Genomic DNA, 20,341 nt, shown 5'->3' on the forward strand with positions numbered 1-20,341 from the left:
GGGCCGCCCAGCCAATGGCCGCCGGCCTCGGTGCATACGATTGAATGAATGAATGAATGGGTCGTTTTGCACGATAACTAGGTCTAGCTGCACAGGCGCCGAGGCCCCGCCCCCTACGGCCGCCCAGCCAATGGCCGCCGGCCTCGGTGCATATCAATGAGGTCGAGAGCGGCCCGGGCCAACGGCGATCGGGGATTAGGGGGCCGTTTCGCACGATACCTAGGTCTATCTGCATAGGCGCCGAGGCCCCGCCCCCTACGGGGCGCCCAGCCAATGGCCGCCGGCCTGGGTGCATATCAATGAGGTCGAGAGCGGCCCGGGCCAACGGCGATCGGGGAGGAGGGGGCCGTTTTGCATGTCACCTATAGGGCCGGCCGCATAGGCGCTTGCGGGAGCGGGCGTGCGAAGGGCGGGAGGGGCGAGGAGAGCGAGGCAGGGGAGCGAAGCAGGGGAGCCCGTGGCCGGCGGGGCGCGCCATGGCCGGGGCGGCGGGGAGGAGCCGGACCCGCCCCCGCCCCCGTCGTCTTCGTCCTGCCCCGCAGCCCGGGCCGCCTTCCCCCGGCCCGGCCCGGGGCTAGAGGGCGGCGGCGGGCCGTGTCAGCGGGGCCCCCGGAGTGGATAGGGGGAGGGCCCGGCCCGGGCCCGCCGTTGGGACCCGGGGAAGGGTCGGGCGGCCCCCGGGAGCGATGGGGAGCCCCGGCCCGGGGCCCGGCCCCGCGCTGCTGGGCCTGCTGCTGCTGCTGCTGCTGCCGCTGCTGCCGCCGCTGGGGCTGACCCTGGGGCCGGGGCCCGGGCCCTCCGGCGCCGGTGGGTCGTGGTGCCCGGCCCCCTGCAGCTGCGACGGGGCCCGCCGGGTGGACTGCTCCGGGAGGGGGCTCGCCGCCCTGCCCCCCGGCCTCAGCCCCTTCACCCAGGCCCTGTGAGTCGGGGGAAGGACGGGGAGACCGGGGGAGGGAGGGACGGAGGGAGGACGGAGAGGGAGAGGGAGGACGGGGGAAGAGGGAGCGAGGAGGACCGGGACGGAGGGAGGATCTGGAGCGGGGAGGACCGAGAGGGAGGACTGCGACGGAGGAGGATCGGGAGGGAGGGAGGGGGGGATCGAGGAGGAGGACAGGGAGGGAGGATCGGGAGCGAGGAGGACCGAGAGGGAGGACAGAGAAGATCGGGAGAGAGGACCGGGACGGAGGGAGGAGGGAGGAGGATCGGGAGGGAGGAGGACCCGGAGGGGGGAGGAGGGCCGGGACGGAGGAGACAGGGAGGGAGGAGGGAGGAGCGGGAGCGAGGAGACAGGGACGACGGAGAAGATCGGGACGGAGGAGGAGGAGGATCGGGAGGGAGGGAGGGGAGGGAGGAGGACCGGGAGGGAGGACAGGGAGGGAGGAGGACCGAGAGGGAGGACAGAGAAGATCGGGAGAGAGGGAGGAGGGAGGGGGATCGGGAGGGAGGAGGACCGGGAGGGAAGGAGGACCGACAGGGAGGGAGGACTGAGAAGATCGGGACGGACGGAGGGAGGACGGAGAGGACCGAGAGGGAGGACTGAGAAGATCGGGGCGGAGGGAGGAGGACCGGGAGGGAGGCAGGGAGGGAGGATCGGGACGGAGGAGGACCGGGAGGGAGGAGGCAGTTAGGACCGGGACGGAGGATTGAGAAGAGCGGGACGGAGGAGGGCGAGGAGGAGGAGCGGGAGGGAGGATCGGGACGGAGGGAGGAGGGTCGGGAGGGTAGAAGGATCCGGAGGGAAGGAGGACCCACAGGGAGGGAGGAGCGGGAGCGAGGAGGGCCGGGACGGAGGAGGCAGGGAGGACCGAGAGGGAGGACTCGGAAGTCGGGAGGGAGGACGAGGAGGATCGGGAGGGAGGATAGACAAGATCGGGAGAGAGGACCGGGACGGAGGGAGGAGGATCAGGAGGGAGAAGGACCCGGAGGGAAGGAGGACCGACAGGGAGGAGACAGGGAGGGAGGAGGCAGGGAGGACCGAGAGGGAGGACCGAGAAGTCGGGAGGGAGGACGAGGAGGATCGGGAGGGAGGATGGGGAGGATCGGGAGGGAGGATAGACAAGATCGGGAGAGAGGACCGGGACGGAGGGAGGAGGACAGGGACGGAGGGAGGAGGATCAGGAGGGAGAAGGACCCGGAGGGAAGGAGGACCGACAGGGAGGAGACAGGGAGGGAGGAGGCAGGGAGGACCGAGAGGGAGGACTCGGAAGTCGGGAGGGAGGACGAGGAGGATCGGGAGGGAGGATGGGGAGGATCGGGAGGGAGGATAGACAAGATCGGGAGAGAGGACCGGGACGGAGGGAGGAGGACCGGGACGGAGGGAGGAGGATCAGGAGGGAGAAGGACCCGGAGGGAAGGAGGACCGACAGGGAGGAGACAGGGAGGGAGGAGGCAGGGAGGACCGAGAGGGAGGACTGAGAAGAGCGGGACGGAGGAGGACGAGGAGGAGGAGCGGGAGGGAGAAGGACCCGGAGGGAAGGAGGACGGACAGGGAGGGAGGAGGTAGGGAGGAGCGGGAGCGAGGAGGGCCGGGACGGAGGAGGCAGGGAGGACCGGGAAGATCGGGACGGAGGAGACTGGGAGGACCGAGAAGATCGGGACGGAGGAGGAGGAGGAGGAGGAGGATCGGGAGGGAGGAGACAGGGAGGATCGGGAGGGAGGACGAGGAGGAGGACCGGGACGGAGGGAGGAGGACAGGGAGGAGGAGCGGGACGGCGGCGGCTCGGGAGGGAGGGAGGGAGGGAGGGAGGGAGGGAGGAGCGGGGCTGTCAGTGGCAGCAGCCCGCCCGGCCTTGGCGGTCAAGAGGCCGGGGGGGTCTAAACCCGCCTCCGCCCCTTGGCGGCTGGCTGGCTGGCTGGCTGGCTGGCTGGCTGGCTACTTTGGGCAAGCCACTTTGCTTCTCTGGGCCTCGGTTCCCTCATCTGCGAAATGGGGATGAAGACTGGGAGCCCCCCGTGGGGGACCACCTGATCGCCTTGTAACCTCCCCGGCGCTTAGAACGGGGCTTGGCACAGAGTAAGCGCTTAATAAATGCCGCCATCATCATCATCGTCGTCATTATTATTAGGAGGACCGGGAGGGAGGATTGGGAAGGAGGACGATCGGGAGGGAGGAGGACCGGGAGGGAGGAGGACCAGGAAAAAAAAAGGGGAGGGAGGGAGAAAGAAACGGGAGGACGGGGAGGCCAGGGGAGCGTCTCCCCCGCTCTGCCCCCACCTCTAATCATGATAATAATGATCATAATGATGGCATACTGTAATAATAATGATAATGATGCTGATGGCATTTATTAAGCGCTTACTACGTGCGCAGCACTGTTCTAAGCGCCGGGGAGGTGACTAGGTGATCAGGTTGTCCCACGGGGGGCTCATTATAATAATGATAATGATGATGATGATGATGATGATGGGGGGCTCATTATAATAATGATAATGATGATGATGGGGGGCTCATTATACCCGCTGTCGGGTAGGGACCGTCTCTCTATGTTGCCAACTTGTACTTCCCAAGCGCGTAGTACAGTGCTCTGCACACAGTAAGCGCTCAAAAAATGCGAATGAATGAGTGAATGAATATAATAATGATGATGATGATGATGACTGATTATAGTGGCATCTGTTAAGCGCTTACTATGTGCAAAGCGCTGTTCTAGGAGCCGGGGAGGATGCGAGGTCATCAGGTTGTCCCACGGGGGAGCTCATTATAATGATGATGATGATGATGGGGGGGCTCTTTGTAATAATAATGATAGTGATGATAATAATCGTGGCATTCGTTAAGCGCTTACTGTGTGCAAAGCGCTGTTCTAAGCGCCGGGGAGGATACAAGGTGATCAGGTTGTCCCACGGGGGGGGCTCATTATAATAATAATAATAATGATGATGAAGATGATGATGGGGGGCTCTTTGTAATAATAATGACGATGATGATAATAATCGTGGCATTTGTTAAGCGCTTACTATGTGCAAAGCGCTGTTCTAAGTGCCGGGGAGGATACTAGGTGATCAGGTTGTCCCACGGTGGGGGGGGGGGGGGGGGGCACATTATGATGATAATAATAATGATGATGACGATGGGGGGCTCATTATTATAATAATGATGATGATGATGATGGGGGGCTCATTATAATAATGATGACGATGATGATAATAGTAGTGGCATTTGATAAGCCCTTACTATGTGCACAGCACTGTTCTAAGCGCTGGGGAGGTGACAAGGCCATCAGGTTGTCCCACGTGGGGCACTCAGTCTTCATCCCCATTTTACGGATGAGGGAACTGAGGCCCAGAGAAGTGAAGTGACTTGCCCAAAGTCACACAGCTGACAACCTCCCCATCCCACCCCCCACTTACCTCCTTCCCCTCCCCACAGCACCTGTATCTATGTTTGTACAGATTTATTACTCTATTTTACTTGTTCATATGTGCTACTCTATTTATTTGATTTGGTTAATATGTTTTGCTGTCTGTCTCCCCCTTCTAGACTGTGAGCCCACTGTTGGGTAAGGACCGTCTCTAGATGTTGCTAACTTGGGCTTCCCAAATGCTTAGTACAGTGCTCTGCACGCAGTAAGCGCTCAATAAATGCGAGTGAATGAATGAATGAATAATAATGATGATGATGGGGGGCTCATTATAATAATAATGATGATGATGATGATGATAGTGGCATTTGTTAAGTGCTTACTATGTGCAAAGCACTGTTCTAAGCACCGGGGAGGATACAAGGTGATCACGTTGTCCCACGGGGGGCTCAATAATAATAATAATGATGATGAAAATGGGCTCATTATAATGATGATGATGATAGTAGTGGCATTTGTTAAGGGCTTACTATGTGCAAAGCACTGTTCTAAGCACTGGGGAGGATACAAGGTGGTCAGGTTGTCCCACGTGGGGCTCACAGGCTTCATCCCTATTTTACAGATGAGGGAACTGAGGCCTAGAGAAGTGAAGTGACTCGCCCACAGTCACCCAGCTGACAAGTGGCGGAGCCGGGGTTTGAACCCGTGACCTCTTACTCCCAAGCCAGGGCTCCTTCCACCGGGCCACGCTAATAATAATGAAAGAGCACGGGCTTGGGAGTCAGAGGTCATGGGTTCGAATCCGCGCTCCGCCACTTTCATTCTTTCAATCGTATTTATTGAGCGCTTACTGTGTGCAGAGCGCTGTACTAAGCGCTTGGGAAGTACAAGTTGGTAACATATAGAGACGGCCCCTACCCAATAGCGGGCTCGCAGCCTTGTGACCTTGGGCAAGTCACTTCACTTCTCTGGGCCTCAGTTTCCCTCATCCGGAAAATGGGAATGAAGACTGTGAGCCCCATGTGGGACAACCTGATGATGATAATAATAATAATGATGGCGTTTATTAAACGCTTACTATGTGCACAGCCCTGTTCTAAGCGCTGGGGAGGTTGCAGGGTGATCAGGTTGTCCCACGGGGGCTCACAGCCTTCATCCCCATTTTACAGATGAGGGAACTGAGGCCCAGAGAAGTGAAGTGACTTGCCCAAAGTCACCCAGCTGACAATGGGTGGAGCGGGATTTGAACCCACGACCCCCGACTCCCAAGCCCGGGCTCTTTCCATTGAGCCACAATGCTTCTCTGTCCCACGGGGACCCCCCCACCCCACCCCAACCTCCTGGGGTCTTCTCAGGAAACAGGATTCCCACCCAGCTCCCCCCACCCCACCCCGGGACCTGCCTCCTCGGAGCCCGGAGAAGCAGCGTGCCTCAGCGGCAAGAGTGGCTGGGGAGTCCGAGGTCATGGGTTCTAATCCCGGCTCCGCCGCTTGTCAGCTGGGTGACTTTGGGCGAGTCGCCTCACTTCTCTGGGCTTCAGTTGCCTCATCTGGAAAATGGGGATGAAGACCGGGAGCCCCGCGTGGGACAGCCCGGTCACCTTCCCAGCGCTTGGAACGGTGCTTCAGACAGACAGGTACCATCGTCGTTATTCTTGTGATTAATTGAAAGTCGAATTGGACTCTCCGAGCGCTTAGTACAGCGCTCTGCACGCCGTAAGCGCTCAATAAACACGATCTGAGTGAATGCAGAATGGGGATTGAGACCGTGAGCCCCATGTGGGACAACCTGACTACCTTGTATCTCTCCTAGCGCTTAGGACAGCGCTTGGCACGTAGTAAGCGCTTAACAGATACCGTCAGTTCCCCCTCTCCATCCCCCCATCTTACCTCCTTCCCTTCTCCACAGCACCTGTATATATGTTTGTACATATTTATTACTCTATTTATTTTACTTGGTACATATCTATTCTATTTATTTTATTTTGTTAGTATGGTTTTGTTCTCTGTCTCCCCCTTTTAGACTGTGAGCCCACTGTTGGGTAGGGACTGTCTCTGTATGTTGCCAACTTGTACTTCCCAAGCGCTTAGTACAGCGCTCTGCACGCCGTAAGCGCTCAATAAACACGATCTGAGTGAATGCAGAATGGGGATTGAGACCGTGAGCCCCACGTGGGACAACCTGACTACCTTGTATCTCTCCTAGCGCTTAGGACGGCGCTTGGCACGTAGTAAGCGCTTAACAGATACCATCAGTTCCCCCCTCCATCCCCCCATCTTACCTCCTTCCCTTCTCCACAGCACCTGTATATATGTATATATGTTTGTACATATTTATTACTCTATTTTACTTGGTACATATCTATTCTATTTATTTTATTTTGTTAGTATGGTTTTGTTCTCTGTCTCCCCCTTTTAGACTGTGAGCCCACTGTTGGGTAGGGACTGTCTCTGTATGTTGCCAACTTGTACTTCCCAAGCGCTTAGTACAGTGCTCTGCACACAGTAAGTGCTCAATAAATGCGATTGATGATGATGATGATCAGTATTATTATTATTAGTGAGTCTGGGGGGGGTCTTACCGGGGAAGGGGCCGAGGACGGACCCACCAGAGGAGCAGGGCCGTGTCGTTGGGCCTTCCTTTGCCCCCCTCCGCCCCGAGATGCCAGTCCAGCCACCCTCTGGCAAGCCAAGCCTTGTAACCGGCTAGGACACCCGAGGAAAGTTTGGGAATTTTTCTTGCCCCCCTGCCAAGCCGTGGAGCGGCGAGCGGGGAAGCACCTGGATTCTGGTGTGTTCGAACACGTGCGGGGAGGAAGCACCTGCATCAGCAGGAATGCGCTTTGAATCTTGTCACGTTCAGGTACGGAGATCTGACGCCTCAAATCCTCCACCTCCAAGCTGGCTGGGATCGATAGGACCCCTCCCCGGGATTTGGGGTTTTTTTGGTTGTTGTTGTTCTCTTCTCCTCCCCCAGCCGGAGGAAAACCGCAGACCTCTCCTGGCTCCAAGTCGCTCTCGTAGCAAAGCCTTTCGGAGGTGGGGTTTTGATCGGGAAAGGGTACGGATGTTAGGAGAATAATAATAATGTTGGTGTTGCTAAGCGCTTACTATGTGCCAAGCACTGGGGTAGACACGAGGTAATCAGGTTATCCCCTGTGGGGCTCACAGTCTTCCCCCCCATTTTACAGATGAGGGAACTGAGGCCCACAGAAGCGAAGTGACTTGCCCCAGGTCACACAGCTGACAAGTGGCGTTGCTGGGATTCGAACCCACGACCTCCGGCTCCCCAGCCCGTGCTCTTTCCACTGAGCCACGCTGCTCCTCTAATAGTAACTGTGGTATTTGTTAAGCGCCTACTCTGTGCCAGGCACCGTACTAAGCCCTGGTGGGGGGGAAGGGATACGAGCAAATCTAGTTGGACAGTCCCTGTCCCATGTGGGGCTCACAATGGCAATAGAAAGCCGAAGAATAATAATAATTATGGTATTTAAGTGCTCTTTATGTGCCGGGCACTGTACTGAGCCCTGGGGGGTGAGGGAGGAATACGAGCAAATCGAGTTGGACGCAGCCCCTGTCCCATATGGGGCACATGATCTCAATAGAAAGCTAAAGAGTAATAATAATTACGGTATTCAGCGCTTTCTGTGTGCCGGGCACTGTACTAAGCACAGGGGGGATGCAAGCAAATCGAGTTAGACACAGTCCCTGCTCCATGTGGGGCTCACAGTCTCAATAGAAAGCTGAAGAGTAATAATAATTACGGGTTCGGTTAAGCGTTTTCTGTGTGCCAAGCGCTGTACTAAGCGCTGGAAGAATGTGGATTTGCAGGGCCGTAAGGTTGAACCCAGATTCTGCCTCTGAGGACAGTGAATTCAGCGTCCGCAGGGTGATCATTCTTTTAGACTGTGAGCCCACTGTTGGGTACGGACTATCTCTATATGTTGCCAACTTGTACTTCCCAAGCGCTTAGTACAGTGCTCTGCACACAGTAAGCACTCAATAAATACGATTGATTAATTAATTCCAGTCCCCAAGGGGTGACCCATAGAGTCGGAACTCTGAGATATTTCAAGGCCACCGATTTGAGTTTTTTTAAAAAAGAAAAAGCTCTAAAAAATAGATTTTCCGTGCTTGTCGTCATGTGTGTGTTTTGCTAGAGTTCCCTATGGGGACTGAGAGTTGTTAGATACACCAGGGTGAAAGGATTGTTTAACCCGTTGGTAATCGAAGGCGGCGTGTGACAAGACAGTTGAAAAGGACCGCTTCTCTCGGGAGAACCACCTGAATGGCCCGTCCCCGTCTTCTTCTCTGATAGATCCACTCCTAGAGAAGGGATGGGAGAGACTTTTTGTGGACACAGAGAATGGCTAGTATGTCAGGCAAGTCCCGAGGGGGAAGGTGGTTTTTAGCCCATTCTGGTGACGTCCCGCTGTGACCGCGAATTCCTTAAAATAAAGCTCAGTCTGTGGGTTGTTCCCCAGCGAGCCGTAGAACCAACCCATCCCGTACCCTCAGGGATCCCGCGAAGGGCTTTGGCGTCTGCCCAAGAACTGAATCGGTCATTTTGAAATCCAGCCCGCTCATCAAGCGAGCAGGCCTGGGGTGTGTTTTGGAGGAAGAGCACCCATAAGTTGTAAAAGTTCTGGTCTCCGTGCGGAGAGGGGGAATAAACAGGCCGAGCACGGATTGAGGAAAGAGAAGCGAGCGATATTCCTTAAGACAACATGGCACACCCACGGTGATCAAATAGGTAGAAATGTGACTAAAAGCTTAGGAGTGTAGAGGTCTGATAGTGGGAGAGCCCAAAGGTAGGGAAGGACAAAAATGCTGTACGCGCTTTTGTGCTAAGAAACTTCTGTTGGGGCGATTCAATCAATTGATTTATTGAGTGCTTACCCTGTGCCTGATTCCCATTTGCAGTGTCTTTAACTCTACTTTGAAAAGATCTGACAAGGTTTCGATAGGCCCGATCACTCCTGAAGATAAGGAGAACCGAGAGGTGATTTTTGCCCCTCGTTCATCCATTCAGTCGTATTTATTGAGCGCTCACTGTGTGCAGAGCACTGTCCTTCTGGTGCCGATGATGGAATTCTTTTGAAGGGGTTCTACCTCCTACCAGTCGATAAACCGTGTTAAAGTGGTAATCTGGGACATTTTTTTCTAAGGTGCTGCAGACATAATAGACCACCTTCCTTGTGAAACAGTTCCAGTTACTGTTTCCGCAGGATTCCGTGCATCAGCAGGCTTACCGTCATGGTTTGTCAGGCAACGGGACCGAGGAGGGTGGCCCGGAAACCGCAGGCTCTGTTACCGTTTTGAGGACAGTTTTGCCAACATTTTTCACAAGCTTCGTCTTGTTTGGCCTAAGAGCTATCGCTCCGCAGGAATGTGCGGGGACCTCAGTTAAAGGGGGAAACTGAGGCACTAAGGCAGTTAGGTGCCATGCCCCCCAAATCTCCTGCTAGACCGTAAGATCCTTAACGGCAGGGATCAAGTCGACCAACTCTGTTATGCTTCCAAACGCTTAGCACAGTGCTAAGCACAGAGTAAGTGCTCAAGAAATATCATGGACCTATAGCGTTGGAGCCACTGTCCATAATCCAGTCATTCCGACACTCCTATTAAAACTGCTTGCTACCTCTCGGAGTGTAGCGTATCCTCTGTTGAATGGTGGGTGTGCAATTATAATAGTGAGTGATCTTTGTAAAGCGCTCACTATCTGTTAAGCATCGTACCAAGCACTGGGGTAGATACGAAATGATCAGGTGAGGCACAGTCCCTGGCCAATATAGGGCTCACAGACTAAGGTAGAGGGAGAACAGGAATTTAATCCCCATTTTACAGTTGAAGAAACCGAGGCACCGTTTCCCAAAGTCACACAAAAAGCAAGTGGCAGAGCAGCGATTAGAACCCACCTCCACTGACTCTCTGGCCTATGCTCTTTCTACTTTTATAATTCTTTTTTTTTTAAACGGTATTTGTTAAGCACTTACTATGTGCCAGGCACTGAGCTAAGGGCTTGGGTAAGATAGGATATGATTCGGTTGGACACAGTCCCTGTTCCATATTGGGCTAACAGTCTTATTCCCCATTTTACAGATGAGGTAACTGAGGCATTGGGTCATACTATGTGTAGCACCTGTGGAAGTGAAAGAGCTGTTAAATCTTTTAATGCATGTACTGTATATTGCATTGTTTAACATCCATATGTATCTGCAGCTGAGTTGGGGTCTCTAAATATGTGCCGTTTGTGGTAGAGAATAACTGATGGTTCTGTCTGTGAGACTGATTCGCCTTGTACAGCGGAGGCTGTCTGACTCCTGATTAATGACCCTCCAGTGTAGGTAGTCTCATGGTAGGGATAAATTCATAAATGGGTGTCTATCTGGGTTCCTGTTTTCCTGTCGCTTGCTGCTTGGAGTGATTTGTCACACCAGTGACATTGCTGATTTAAATTCCCGCACATGTATGAATGCCAACGCACATACAGATATATGGGTTAGCATTTGAAGACGGCTCATTAGTGCTTTTTCAATTATGGATAAATTCATAAATGGTTGTCTGTCTGGATTCCTGTTTTCCTGTCGCTTGCTGCTTGGAGTGATTTGTCATACCGGTGACATTGCTGATTTAAAGTCCCGCGCGTGTATGAATGTCAGTGCACATACAGATATATGGGTTAGCGTTTGAAGACGGCCCGTTATTGCTTTTTCAATTATGGATGATTAAAACCGTGATTGAGTGAGTGCAGGGACCAGAGAACTTGACACAGAATCTCGTTTAGAAACGGAGGAGTAAGTTAAGGTGCCATTTTCAGTGCTGATAGTTTAACCATTTTATTTCTGTACAATTTCACCCTGTGTTGGTTATCTAATTTAAAGTTAAAGGACTTGTTTTGTACTGTAGAATGCTAAACTCCGCACACAGTAAGCAATCAATCAATCAATCGTATTTATTGAGCGCTTACTGTGTGCAGAGCACTGTACTAAGCGCTTGGGAAGTACAAGTTGGCAACACGTAGAGACGGTCCCTACCCAACAGTGGGCTCACAGTCTAGAAGGGGGAGACAGAGAACAAAACCAAACATATTAACAAAATAAAATAAATAGAATAGATATGTACAAGTAAAATAAATAAATAAATAAATACGATCGAATGAATGAATGATTAGTAAGAAACCACCCCAAATTTAAAAGTATACAATTTGTGCCTATCTCTTGCAATTTTCGTTCAAAAAATTATAATTGGCTGGCTCTGTTTTGAAATTTCCAGGGATTCTGCACTTTTTTTGTGTGTGTGGTTCTTTGGAATTATCTCACCCAGTCCTTCCCTGGGGTTTGTTTACTATTGCATTAAAATCCTTTATGCTTCTAACGCCACTACTTGAAAGTCTTTTTTTTTTCTTTCCTGTAGTGCCTTTCAAATCTTTATTTTGTAAATGGAAAGCTCTTACGGAGCTTTTTTTTTTTTTTTTTCAAAAAATTTTCATCCTGGAATTGCAAAATCTCTTCAACAGGATCACTTTTCTCATGCTAAGACCCTTTCTCCCCTAAACTATCACTTCGCATAGTGGAACAGATCATTGGCTCTTAAACAGTATTTAGCATTTTATATGCAGTGTTATGTCAACATCTTTAAAACCCGAATGTTGCGGGACTTCTAGTGAAACAAAGTGTTTGTTCCACTGGGCCATTCGAGTATTTAATGTCAAGATAAAGTTGATAATGTGGAGAGGTTGTATATCCAGGAGTATATTCCACAACTGCTCCAGTATTTAAAATGTGGGCACTTGTTTATGTCTGGAAGAAAGAGTTTAGTTAGTTTTTTGTTTGTTTGTTTTGTATTTTGTTTTTACCGGAGGTTGGACCCGATCAAATGTAAGCATTTAATTGTAAAATCTGAGTTGGGTTTAAAATATGGGCTTCCCAGGCTAGCATGTGGATTGTTCTGAGGGCGGAGAAATGTCAGGGTCTCCTTTATTTGCCAGATGCTTTGGTACACTTTTCAACTGATTCTTTGTTAGTTTTGTTTTACAAGGTTGCCAGCTGATACAGGCTACATGAAATCTGTTAATGTGCAGTGAACCTGAGGAAACTATTTAGAAAAGTAAAGCTTGCTAGCTGTGTCCTTGACTGAAAACCTTAACTTGTGGTGCCCCTGATAGGAAGGCCTTGTGTTTAATTAGGTTGTAGAGGTTTTGCTTTTAGAGACTTGTCAGGACAGCTCTTTGTCTGGCTTTGCCGGGGGGTTGCTAATGTTGAACTCTACTTTTCCTGTAAATATCCAAATGAGTCATTTCTTGAGTAGCATTTTTTTTCTTAATTTTCTGTCCTGGTCTTGGTCAGTAAGGTGATATGCTTAGGTGAAAATGAAAAACAACCCTAATTTTAAGTTGCTGCACCTAAAAAAAAATCGGGGAGTACCTTTTAGCATATCAATGTTTGGCCATAGAAGTCACTGTGTCTTAGACCTTTCTCGACATTTCTTTTATGTCTTCAGCACCTGATTAATAATAACGGCAACTGTGGTATTTATTAAGTTTTTTACCATGCCAAGCGCTGTATGAAGCGCAAGGGTGGAGACGAGATCATCAGGTTGGACCCAGGCCCCGTTCCGTGTGGGGCTCCCAGTCTGAGAAGGAGGGAAGAGAGATTTTGAATGCCCATTATAGATGAGTTAACTGAGGCACAGGGAAGTTAAGTGACTTGTCCAAAGTCACACAACAGCCCAATGGTAGAACTGGGATTAGGACCCAGGGCCTTTAATAATAATTGTGGTATTTGTTAAGCACTTACTAAGTGCCAGGCACTGTAGTAAATGCTGGGGTGCCTACAGGCAAATCCGGTTGAACACAGTCACCGTTTCATGTCTGGTTGAACACAGTCACTGTTCCATGTGGGGCTCACGGTCTCAATCCCCATTTTACAGATGAGATAACTGAGGCCAAGATCAGTGAAGTGACATGCCCAGGGTCGCACCGCTTAGTACAGTGCTCTGCACACAGTAAGCGCTCAATAAATACGATTGAATGAATGAATGAACAAGTGGTGGAGCCAGGAGTAGAACCCATGACCTTCTGAGTCCCGGGCCCGTGCTCTATCCACTGTGCGAGTGCTAGTGGTTCCCAGGCGCTTGCTCTTTCAAACAGGCCACATTGATCATCAGGCCATATACTGGGTGGCCACTGTACTGGCTGAAACTGGGAGGGGCAGAAAGCAGAGTTTGGAAGTCAATCGTATTTATTGAGCTCTTACTGTGTGCAGAGCACTGTACTAAGCGCTTGGGAAGTACAAGTTGGCAACATATAGAGACAGGCCCTACCCAACAGTGGGCTCACAGTCTAGAAGGGAATGGTGCTATATTGTCAGAAAACACACGATTTTCTAGTTTCGGATGAGGGTATTAAGTTCTGTCTCAACTTTATACAGATGTTAACAAGGTAATCTGTAGTAAATGCCCATTTAAGTGGCAAGATGTAATTATATAGCCTTTTTCATTGGTTCTATCAATGCGTGAAGAAATTTTAATTAAACTATATTGAGAAGCTATGACATAGCTGGGAATATTTTTAATAAGATCTATAAACCATTCCAAAACTTGCTTCTGTGGTATGTGGTCAATTAGAATTCTGGTTATGAGTTTTATTTTCAGCCACTGCAGCGTAGTCACTTGAGTACTTCCAACTGCTGAGCGAAAAGGCATTTAGCTATCCTCTGTGTTGATCCCCCTTTGTCAGTAACCCCCCAGTTTTTGAGGCGCAGGAGTAGGCCGCTGAGCTGAAAATATCCCAAGGCTTGGCTTTGTCGCTACTCCGCCAAAGTCTCTTGCTGCTGTTTCTAGCCCTGAAGTGAGAAACCCGAAGCTCCCGGTGGCATGGAGTACAGAGTAAAAATATTCAACTTGTAATAACACTGAAGGGGAAAGCATTCTACCTCCAGTCTGGGTTGGGAGCTAGATAAGGCCGTGCTTGCCTCCCAGAGAGCAAACACAGCTCTGAAATCTGGAACTCAGGATAGTGTGCTTTAGGGAACAGGCTGATTATATGTGACGTTTTTACCAAACTCAGGGCTTCGTGTATTTTAAAATTTAAACAGCAGGAGTGTGAGTGCAGTATCCCGACCGAGCCTTCAGCGCTTAGTACAGTGCTCTGCACACAGTAAGCGCTCAATAAATACGATTGAGTGAAAATGAATGAATGCAGCTCTCCGCTGACAGGGTGACCTTTCCTCTGAGTGCGTTCATGACAAAGCCTTATTTTGAAAATTTGAATCGGCTGTTGGGATCGCACTCCACTCTAGGCATCGGGAGAAGGAATTACTTGCCCTTTTGCAGCAATTTAACATTTCTATTTGGGAAAATTGACTTTAATAAGAGTGACATAACTTTGGCCCGGAGACAGCTACTTTACCTTGGAGCTGCATTAGGCACTGTGAAAGAATGTGACTGGAATTGCTTCAGACCTGACTTCCCTTCCACCTCCCCAACCCCCTTTCAGGTACTTTAACCATTGAGATGTGAAACTTTACTACAAACCACTGTATAATTTAGAACATGTGGTAACATCTATAACTATCCTAAGAAGCTTGATCAGTTGCTTTAATATGTAGCTAGATGAATTTTATAATTCTTATCCTGCCTATTTGCTTCTAAAAAGAGTGGGAAAGGAGATAGAGTACTCATTGTCTTTTCCAAAGACTTTGGAAAAATAGATTTTTGTACACCGGTGAACATCTTTGTTTTATTTCCATCTGCCACTTGAAAAAAAAAATAATAGTTGAAAGAGCAAATAGGTGGTGAATCCTGAGCAGAATGGTTTTACGGGTACTAAGATCATAAAGCATAAAGAAATCTTGCAAAGTTATCTAGTTTACCATCTTGCCTTAAGGCAAGACTGCCTGCAAACCACCTCAGAAAGATACTTCTAAAAAGCCTCCGGGGAAGATGGCATAGCCTACCATAGCAGCATGTCCCATTCTCACAACCCTGACAGTCAGAAAAGTTCTTTCTAATTAATGTCTAATCCAAATCCTTTCTGCTGCAATTTAAGCCCATTGCCCCCGATCTTGTCCTTAGTGTGTCCCCCTCTCCATCCCCCCGCCTTACCGCCTTCCCCTCCCCACAGCACCTGTATATATGTATATATGGTTGTACATATTTATTACTCTGTTTATTTATTTATTTATTTATTTTACTTGTACATTTCTATCCTACTTATTTTATTTTGTTGGTATGTTTGGTTCTGTTCTCTGTCTCCCCCTTTTAGACTGTGAGCCCACTATCGGGTAGGGACTGTCTCTATGTGATGCCAATTTGTACTTCCCAAGCGCTTAGTACAGTGCTCTGCACATAGTAAGCGCTCAATAAATACGATTGATTGATTGATTGATTGATTGTGTTAGAGAACAGTTTTTCACTGTCACGAACGTGATCCTTTTTGACCTTCTCTTTTCCCCTCATTTTTCCCAGTAGTGTTTTATTCTCTGGGTGAAACCCCCCCAGTTCTTTAGTAGAATGGCCCTTCTAGACTGTGAGCCCGTTGTTGGGTAGGGACCATCTCTATATGTTGCTGACTTGTACTTCCCAAGCGCTTAGTACAGCTCTCTGCACACAATGAGCGCTCAGTAAATACGATTGAATGAGTGAAGTGCTTACTATGTGCCAGACACTGTACATGGCCCACATAGAGCTCACAGCCTTAATCCCCATTTTACAGATGAGACAGTTGAGGCCCAGAGAAGTTAAGTGACTTGCTCAAGGTCACACAGCAGACAAGTGGCAGAGCCAGGATTAGAACCCAGGTCCTCTGAGCCCCAGGTCTGTGCTCTTTCCACTAGGTCACACTGCTTCTCGGCTTCTTATTAGCAGTTTTTAAGGTCCCACTCGGTGCAGCACAATATACAAGGCCCTTGCGATTCAAAACAGTGAAGTGATATGCCACACTCGTCTCTCCACTGCTCGCCTGCTGGGTGACGTTGGGCAAGTCACATCACTTCTCTCTGTCTCATTAACCCCCATCGGTAGAATGGGGATTAAGATGGTGAGCCCCGTGTGGCTCATGGACCGTATCCAACTGGATTTATCTTGTAACTATTCCAGGGCTTAGATCGGGTATGGCATATAGCAAGCACTTAATATATACCATTAAAAAAGTCCCCTGGCCACAAGGGGCTCACAGTCTAATGGAGACAGGCATAAAAATAGTTTCAGAGTTGTCAAAATAAATTGAGCAGACTTACAGAATTAACTGTGAAGGGGGTATAAATTCATTAGTGAAAACTTTTCCTTATGGGAGCAATACACTCCCATATTGGAGAAGCAATCCCACATTGCTTGGAGAAGCTGCGTGGCTCAGTGGAAAAAGCACAGGCTTTGGAGTCAGAGGTCATGGGTTCAATTCCCGGCTCTGCCAGTTGTCAGCTGTGTGACTTTGGGCAAGTCACTTAACTTCTCTGGGCCCCCGTTACCTTATCTGTAAAATGGGGATTAAGACTGTGAGCCCACCGTGGGACAACCTGATCACCTTGTAACCTCCCCAGCGCTTAGAACAGTGCTTTGCACATCTTAAGCGCTTAATAAATGCCATCATTATTATTATTATATTATTAACTATGAAGGGGGTATAAATTCACTAGTGATAGCTTTTCCTTATGGGAACAAGGCACCAAATATTAAATAATTTTTATTTTTCTCCTCCAAGTTTTCTATAAACCTACACAAATTTGGGGGCCCAATGTGGAACACTCTGTCTTATGGATGCGTATCCAGTTGTCATTCATGGAGGAAAGGTCCTCCCCTCAAAACCCAATGTTAATACACAAGAGTAGATGCTCAATAAATTCTGATGACAGTAGTTCCTTTATTCACCCTCTGACCTATTATGATTTCCAGATCTTGCAGTGCAGTATTTGGTCACTTAGTCTTATGGACTTGGGAAGGTACGATAGTAATAATTACGGTAATTATTGTGGTATTTGCTGGGCATTTACTGTGTGTCTGGCACTATACTTTGCACTGGGGTAGATACAAGCAAATCGGGTTGGACACAGTCCCTGTCCCCCATGGGGCTCACAATCTAAAAAATTACTAGACTTGATCCTTTCCTAGAGGGTGCTTATAATCTCGTATTTATATAGACCGTTTTCCCCTTTGTATTTCTGCAGTTTTTTCTTCTTCTTTGAATGATCTTGTGCATGCCTACATCCTTTTTTCAGTCATATTTATACTGTGTGCAGAGCATTGTACTAAGTACTCGGAAGGGTCAACTATCAGAGTTGGTAAACATGTTCCCTGCTCACAACAAGCTCCCAGTCTAGAGGGGGAGACTGACATTAATGTAAATCTATAAATTACCATTTTTTTTTAATGGTATTTAAGCAGCTGCTATGTGCCAGGCACTTTTCTAAGCGCTGGGATAGATACAAGGTAATTGAGTTGAATGCAGTCCCTGTCCCACATAGGGCTCACGGTCTCAATCCCCATTTTACAGATGAAGTAACTAAGGCACAGAGAAGTGAAGTGACTTGCCCAAGGTCACACAGCAGACAAGTAGTGGAGCTGGGATTAGCACCCAAGTCCTTCTGACTCCCAAGCCTGTGTTCTGTCTACTAGGCCATGATATGTACCTAAGTGTACATATGTACTTAGAAGCAGCGTGGCTCAGTGGAAAGAGCACGGGCTTTGGAGTCAGAGGTCATGGGTTCAAATCCCGGCTCTGCCAATTGTCAGCTGTGTGACTTTGGGCAAGTCACTTCACTTCTCTGGGCCTCAGTTACCTCATCTGTAAAATGGGGATTAAGACTGTGAGCCCCCCGTGGGACAACCTGATCACCTTGTAACCTCCCTAGCACTTAGAACATAGCGCTTTGCACGTAGTGCTTAATAAATGCCATTATTATTATTATTATTATTATTATTATTATTATTATTATTATTATTATTATTATTATTAAAGTGCTGTGGGGCAGAGGGTGGAGGGTGGGGTGAATAAAGGGTATAAATCCAAGTGCAGTTGGTCAGAGTCATCTTACCCATCTAATTTGGTATCACTGCAATTCCATCAACAGTGCCATCAATAAATTATGTTTGAATGGCACAAGATCTAAAATTGATCTCAAGAAATACCTCTTCATGTGCCCTCTCAGGCTGACATTAGTACTTCTCAGGAATCACTTGAGCAAAATAACGGGTGATACGAAATGGTTGTTTTTTCTAGTGCTGACTGCAGGTCACTGGTGGTCCGTGTCTCCCTTGCTCTCAGTCTTGTCCCTGAGTGTGGATTCCCTGCAGGGGGCTTTCAGGGCTATTTTTAGAAAGAGATTGCTGCTTTGTGCTCCCATGCTAAAAATGGTCCACTATGGAGCTGAACAGAGATTTTTCTTCTTCTTTTTCTTTTTTTTTTTTCCTCACCCTTTTCTCCGGAGGTGGTCCACAAGGAACTTTGCCCATTGAAGCGGCCATTCTCTGAATGAACATCTTGAAGGGACACTGAGCTAAACCATGGTGTCCCTGGTGCTTGATAAGATACATCAGTTGAGATTAAATTAAAACAAACAAACAAAAACTCCTTGGTGTAGCAGGTTTGGTACGGATGAAGGAAATTACACTAGTCCAAACAGATGAATTCCTCACAGTTTGGTCAAATCATCTAAGTCAGAATACTCTTCATGGTTTCTGATCATTTTCTATTCTCAGTTCCCAAACCCACAGGGTATTTGATGCTATGTGTATTTCTACCCAGTCTTCTTCCTCTCTCTTTAGAAGAGCCTAGAATAGTGCCTTCTGTGCAACTTGGAGGAGCCTAAAATGTCTTTCAAAAGTTTCAAATTTTTCATCTTCATTCAAAGGTAATCATAACAAATATGGTACTTGTTAAGCGCTTACTGTTTTAAGCAAAGGATAGAGAAAAGTTAATGAGGTTGGACATAGTCCTTGTCCCACATGGATCTTACTGATTATGTAGGAGGGAAGATCACAAGTGTTCTTCTGAAAGCAAGCACAATTATCCATTTAGAATTATAAGATCCTTAAAGCCTCATTCGTGATTATATGAATAATAGGGAAAGAAACACTTTAATATTTAGAGAAATAAATTTTAGCTCCTCTTAACAGAAATGGTGGGATAGTGCTTCTTAAGTTTTGTTTTTAGTAGATGCTTGATGTACAGATTGCCATTCAGTTTTGTGAGAATTTATTGTCTCGGTATGGTGGGAAAGCTGAGTCAGGATGTTATTATTACTGCATCTTAGGACTGAAAGCATTAATAATAATAATAATAATAATAATAATGGCATTTATTAAGCACTTACTATGTGCAAAGCACTGTTCTAAGCACTGCGGAGATTACAAGGTGATCAGGTTGTCCCACGGGGGGCTCACAGTCTTCATCCCCATTTTTCAGATGAGGGAACTGAGGCACAGAAAGTTAAGTGACTTGCCCAAAGTCACACAGCTGACAATTGGCAGAGGCAGAATTTGAACCCATGTCCTCCGACTCCAAAGCCTGGGCTCTTTCCACTGAGCCATGCTGCTTCTCTTTACTAATGTATCTTCTTAGAAAGCCAAAAAGCTAAAGTTGGTATTCTTGGTAGGTAACTTAAATGTTTCCCGTGCTTTCTAAAAATGTAAAAGGCTTTTTGGTGGCGGACCCAAGGATTTTATAAACTAAATTTCTAAATTTGATGAAGCTACTACACACATTTAGCCATTTAGTCTGGCTAAGTCTTTCACCTACAATGGTGCATTTTATAACTTCATTCTTAAAATTTTTTATTGTTAGAAATTTTTCCCATTACCATCTTGACATCTGCCTGGTTGCACATGAATAGTCTGACCCAGTCCCTCAGCAGGGAGACTAATGTGGTCTGGCTTTCAATAGCCATGTTACTGACAAAGAAAACATATGGAATATTTCATTCCTGCCTTATGCAAACAGACTGTGGATCTGTAAGAGTATGCTGCAGTAGACTTCATGGTAGATTGGCAAGTTTGTAAGCTAACCACAAGACCTTTCTCAGTAATCCGAGTCCCATTTCATGTCAC

At 48.5% G+C, this 20,341-nt stretch overlaps 1 protein-coding gene across 1 annotated transcript in view; it reads left to right on the plus strand.

Annotated features, from left to right (window-relative positions):
• The first annotated feature begins 476 nt into the window (after positions 1-476).
• The window catches only part of LGR4 (leucine rich repeat containing G protein-coupled receptor 4), a 104,124-nt gene continuing 84,259 nt past the window's right edge, over positions 477-20,341 (plus strand). The window contains exons 1-2 of the mRNA XM_038765211.1: positions 477-573; positions 754-919. Of these exons, the coding sequence (XP_038621139.1) occupies positions 477-573; positions 754-919 (263 nt within the window). The remainder of the gene's footprint in view (positions 574-753; positions 920-20,341) is intronic.

The sequence above is a fragment of the Tachyglossus aculeatus genome, chromosome 22 (genome assembly GCF_015852505.1).
Source record: "Tachyglossus aculeatus isolate mTacAcu1 chromosome 22, mTacAcu1.pri, whole genome shotgun sequence".
NCBI classification, from domain to species: domain Eukaryota; kingdom Metazoa; phylum Chordata; class Mammalia; order Monotremata; family Tachyglossidae; genus Tachyglossus; species Tachyglossus aculeatus.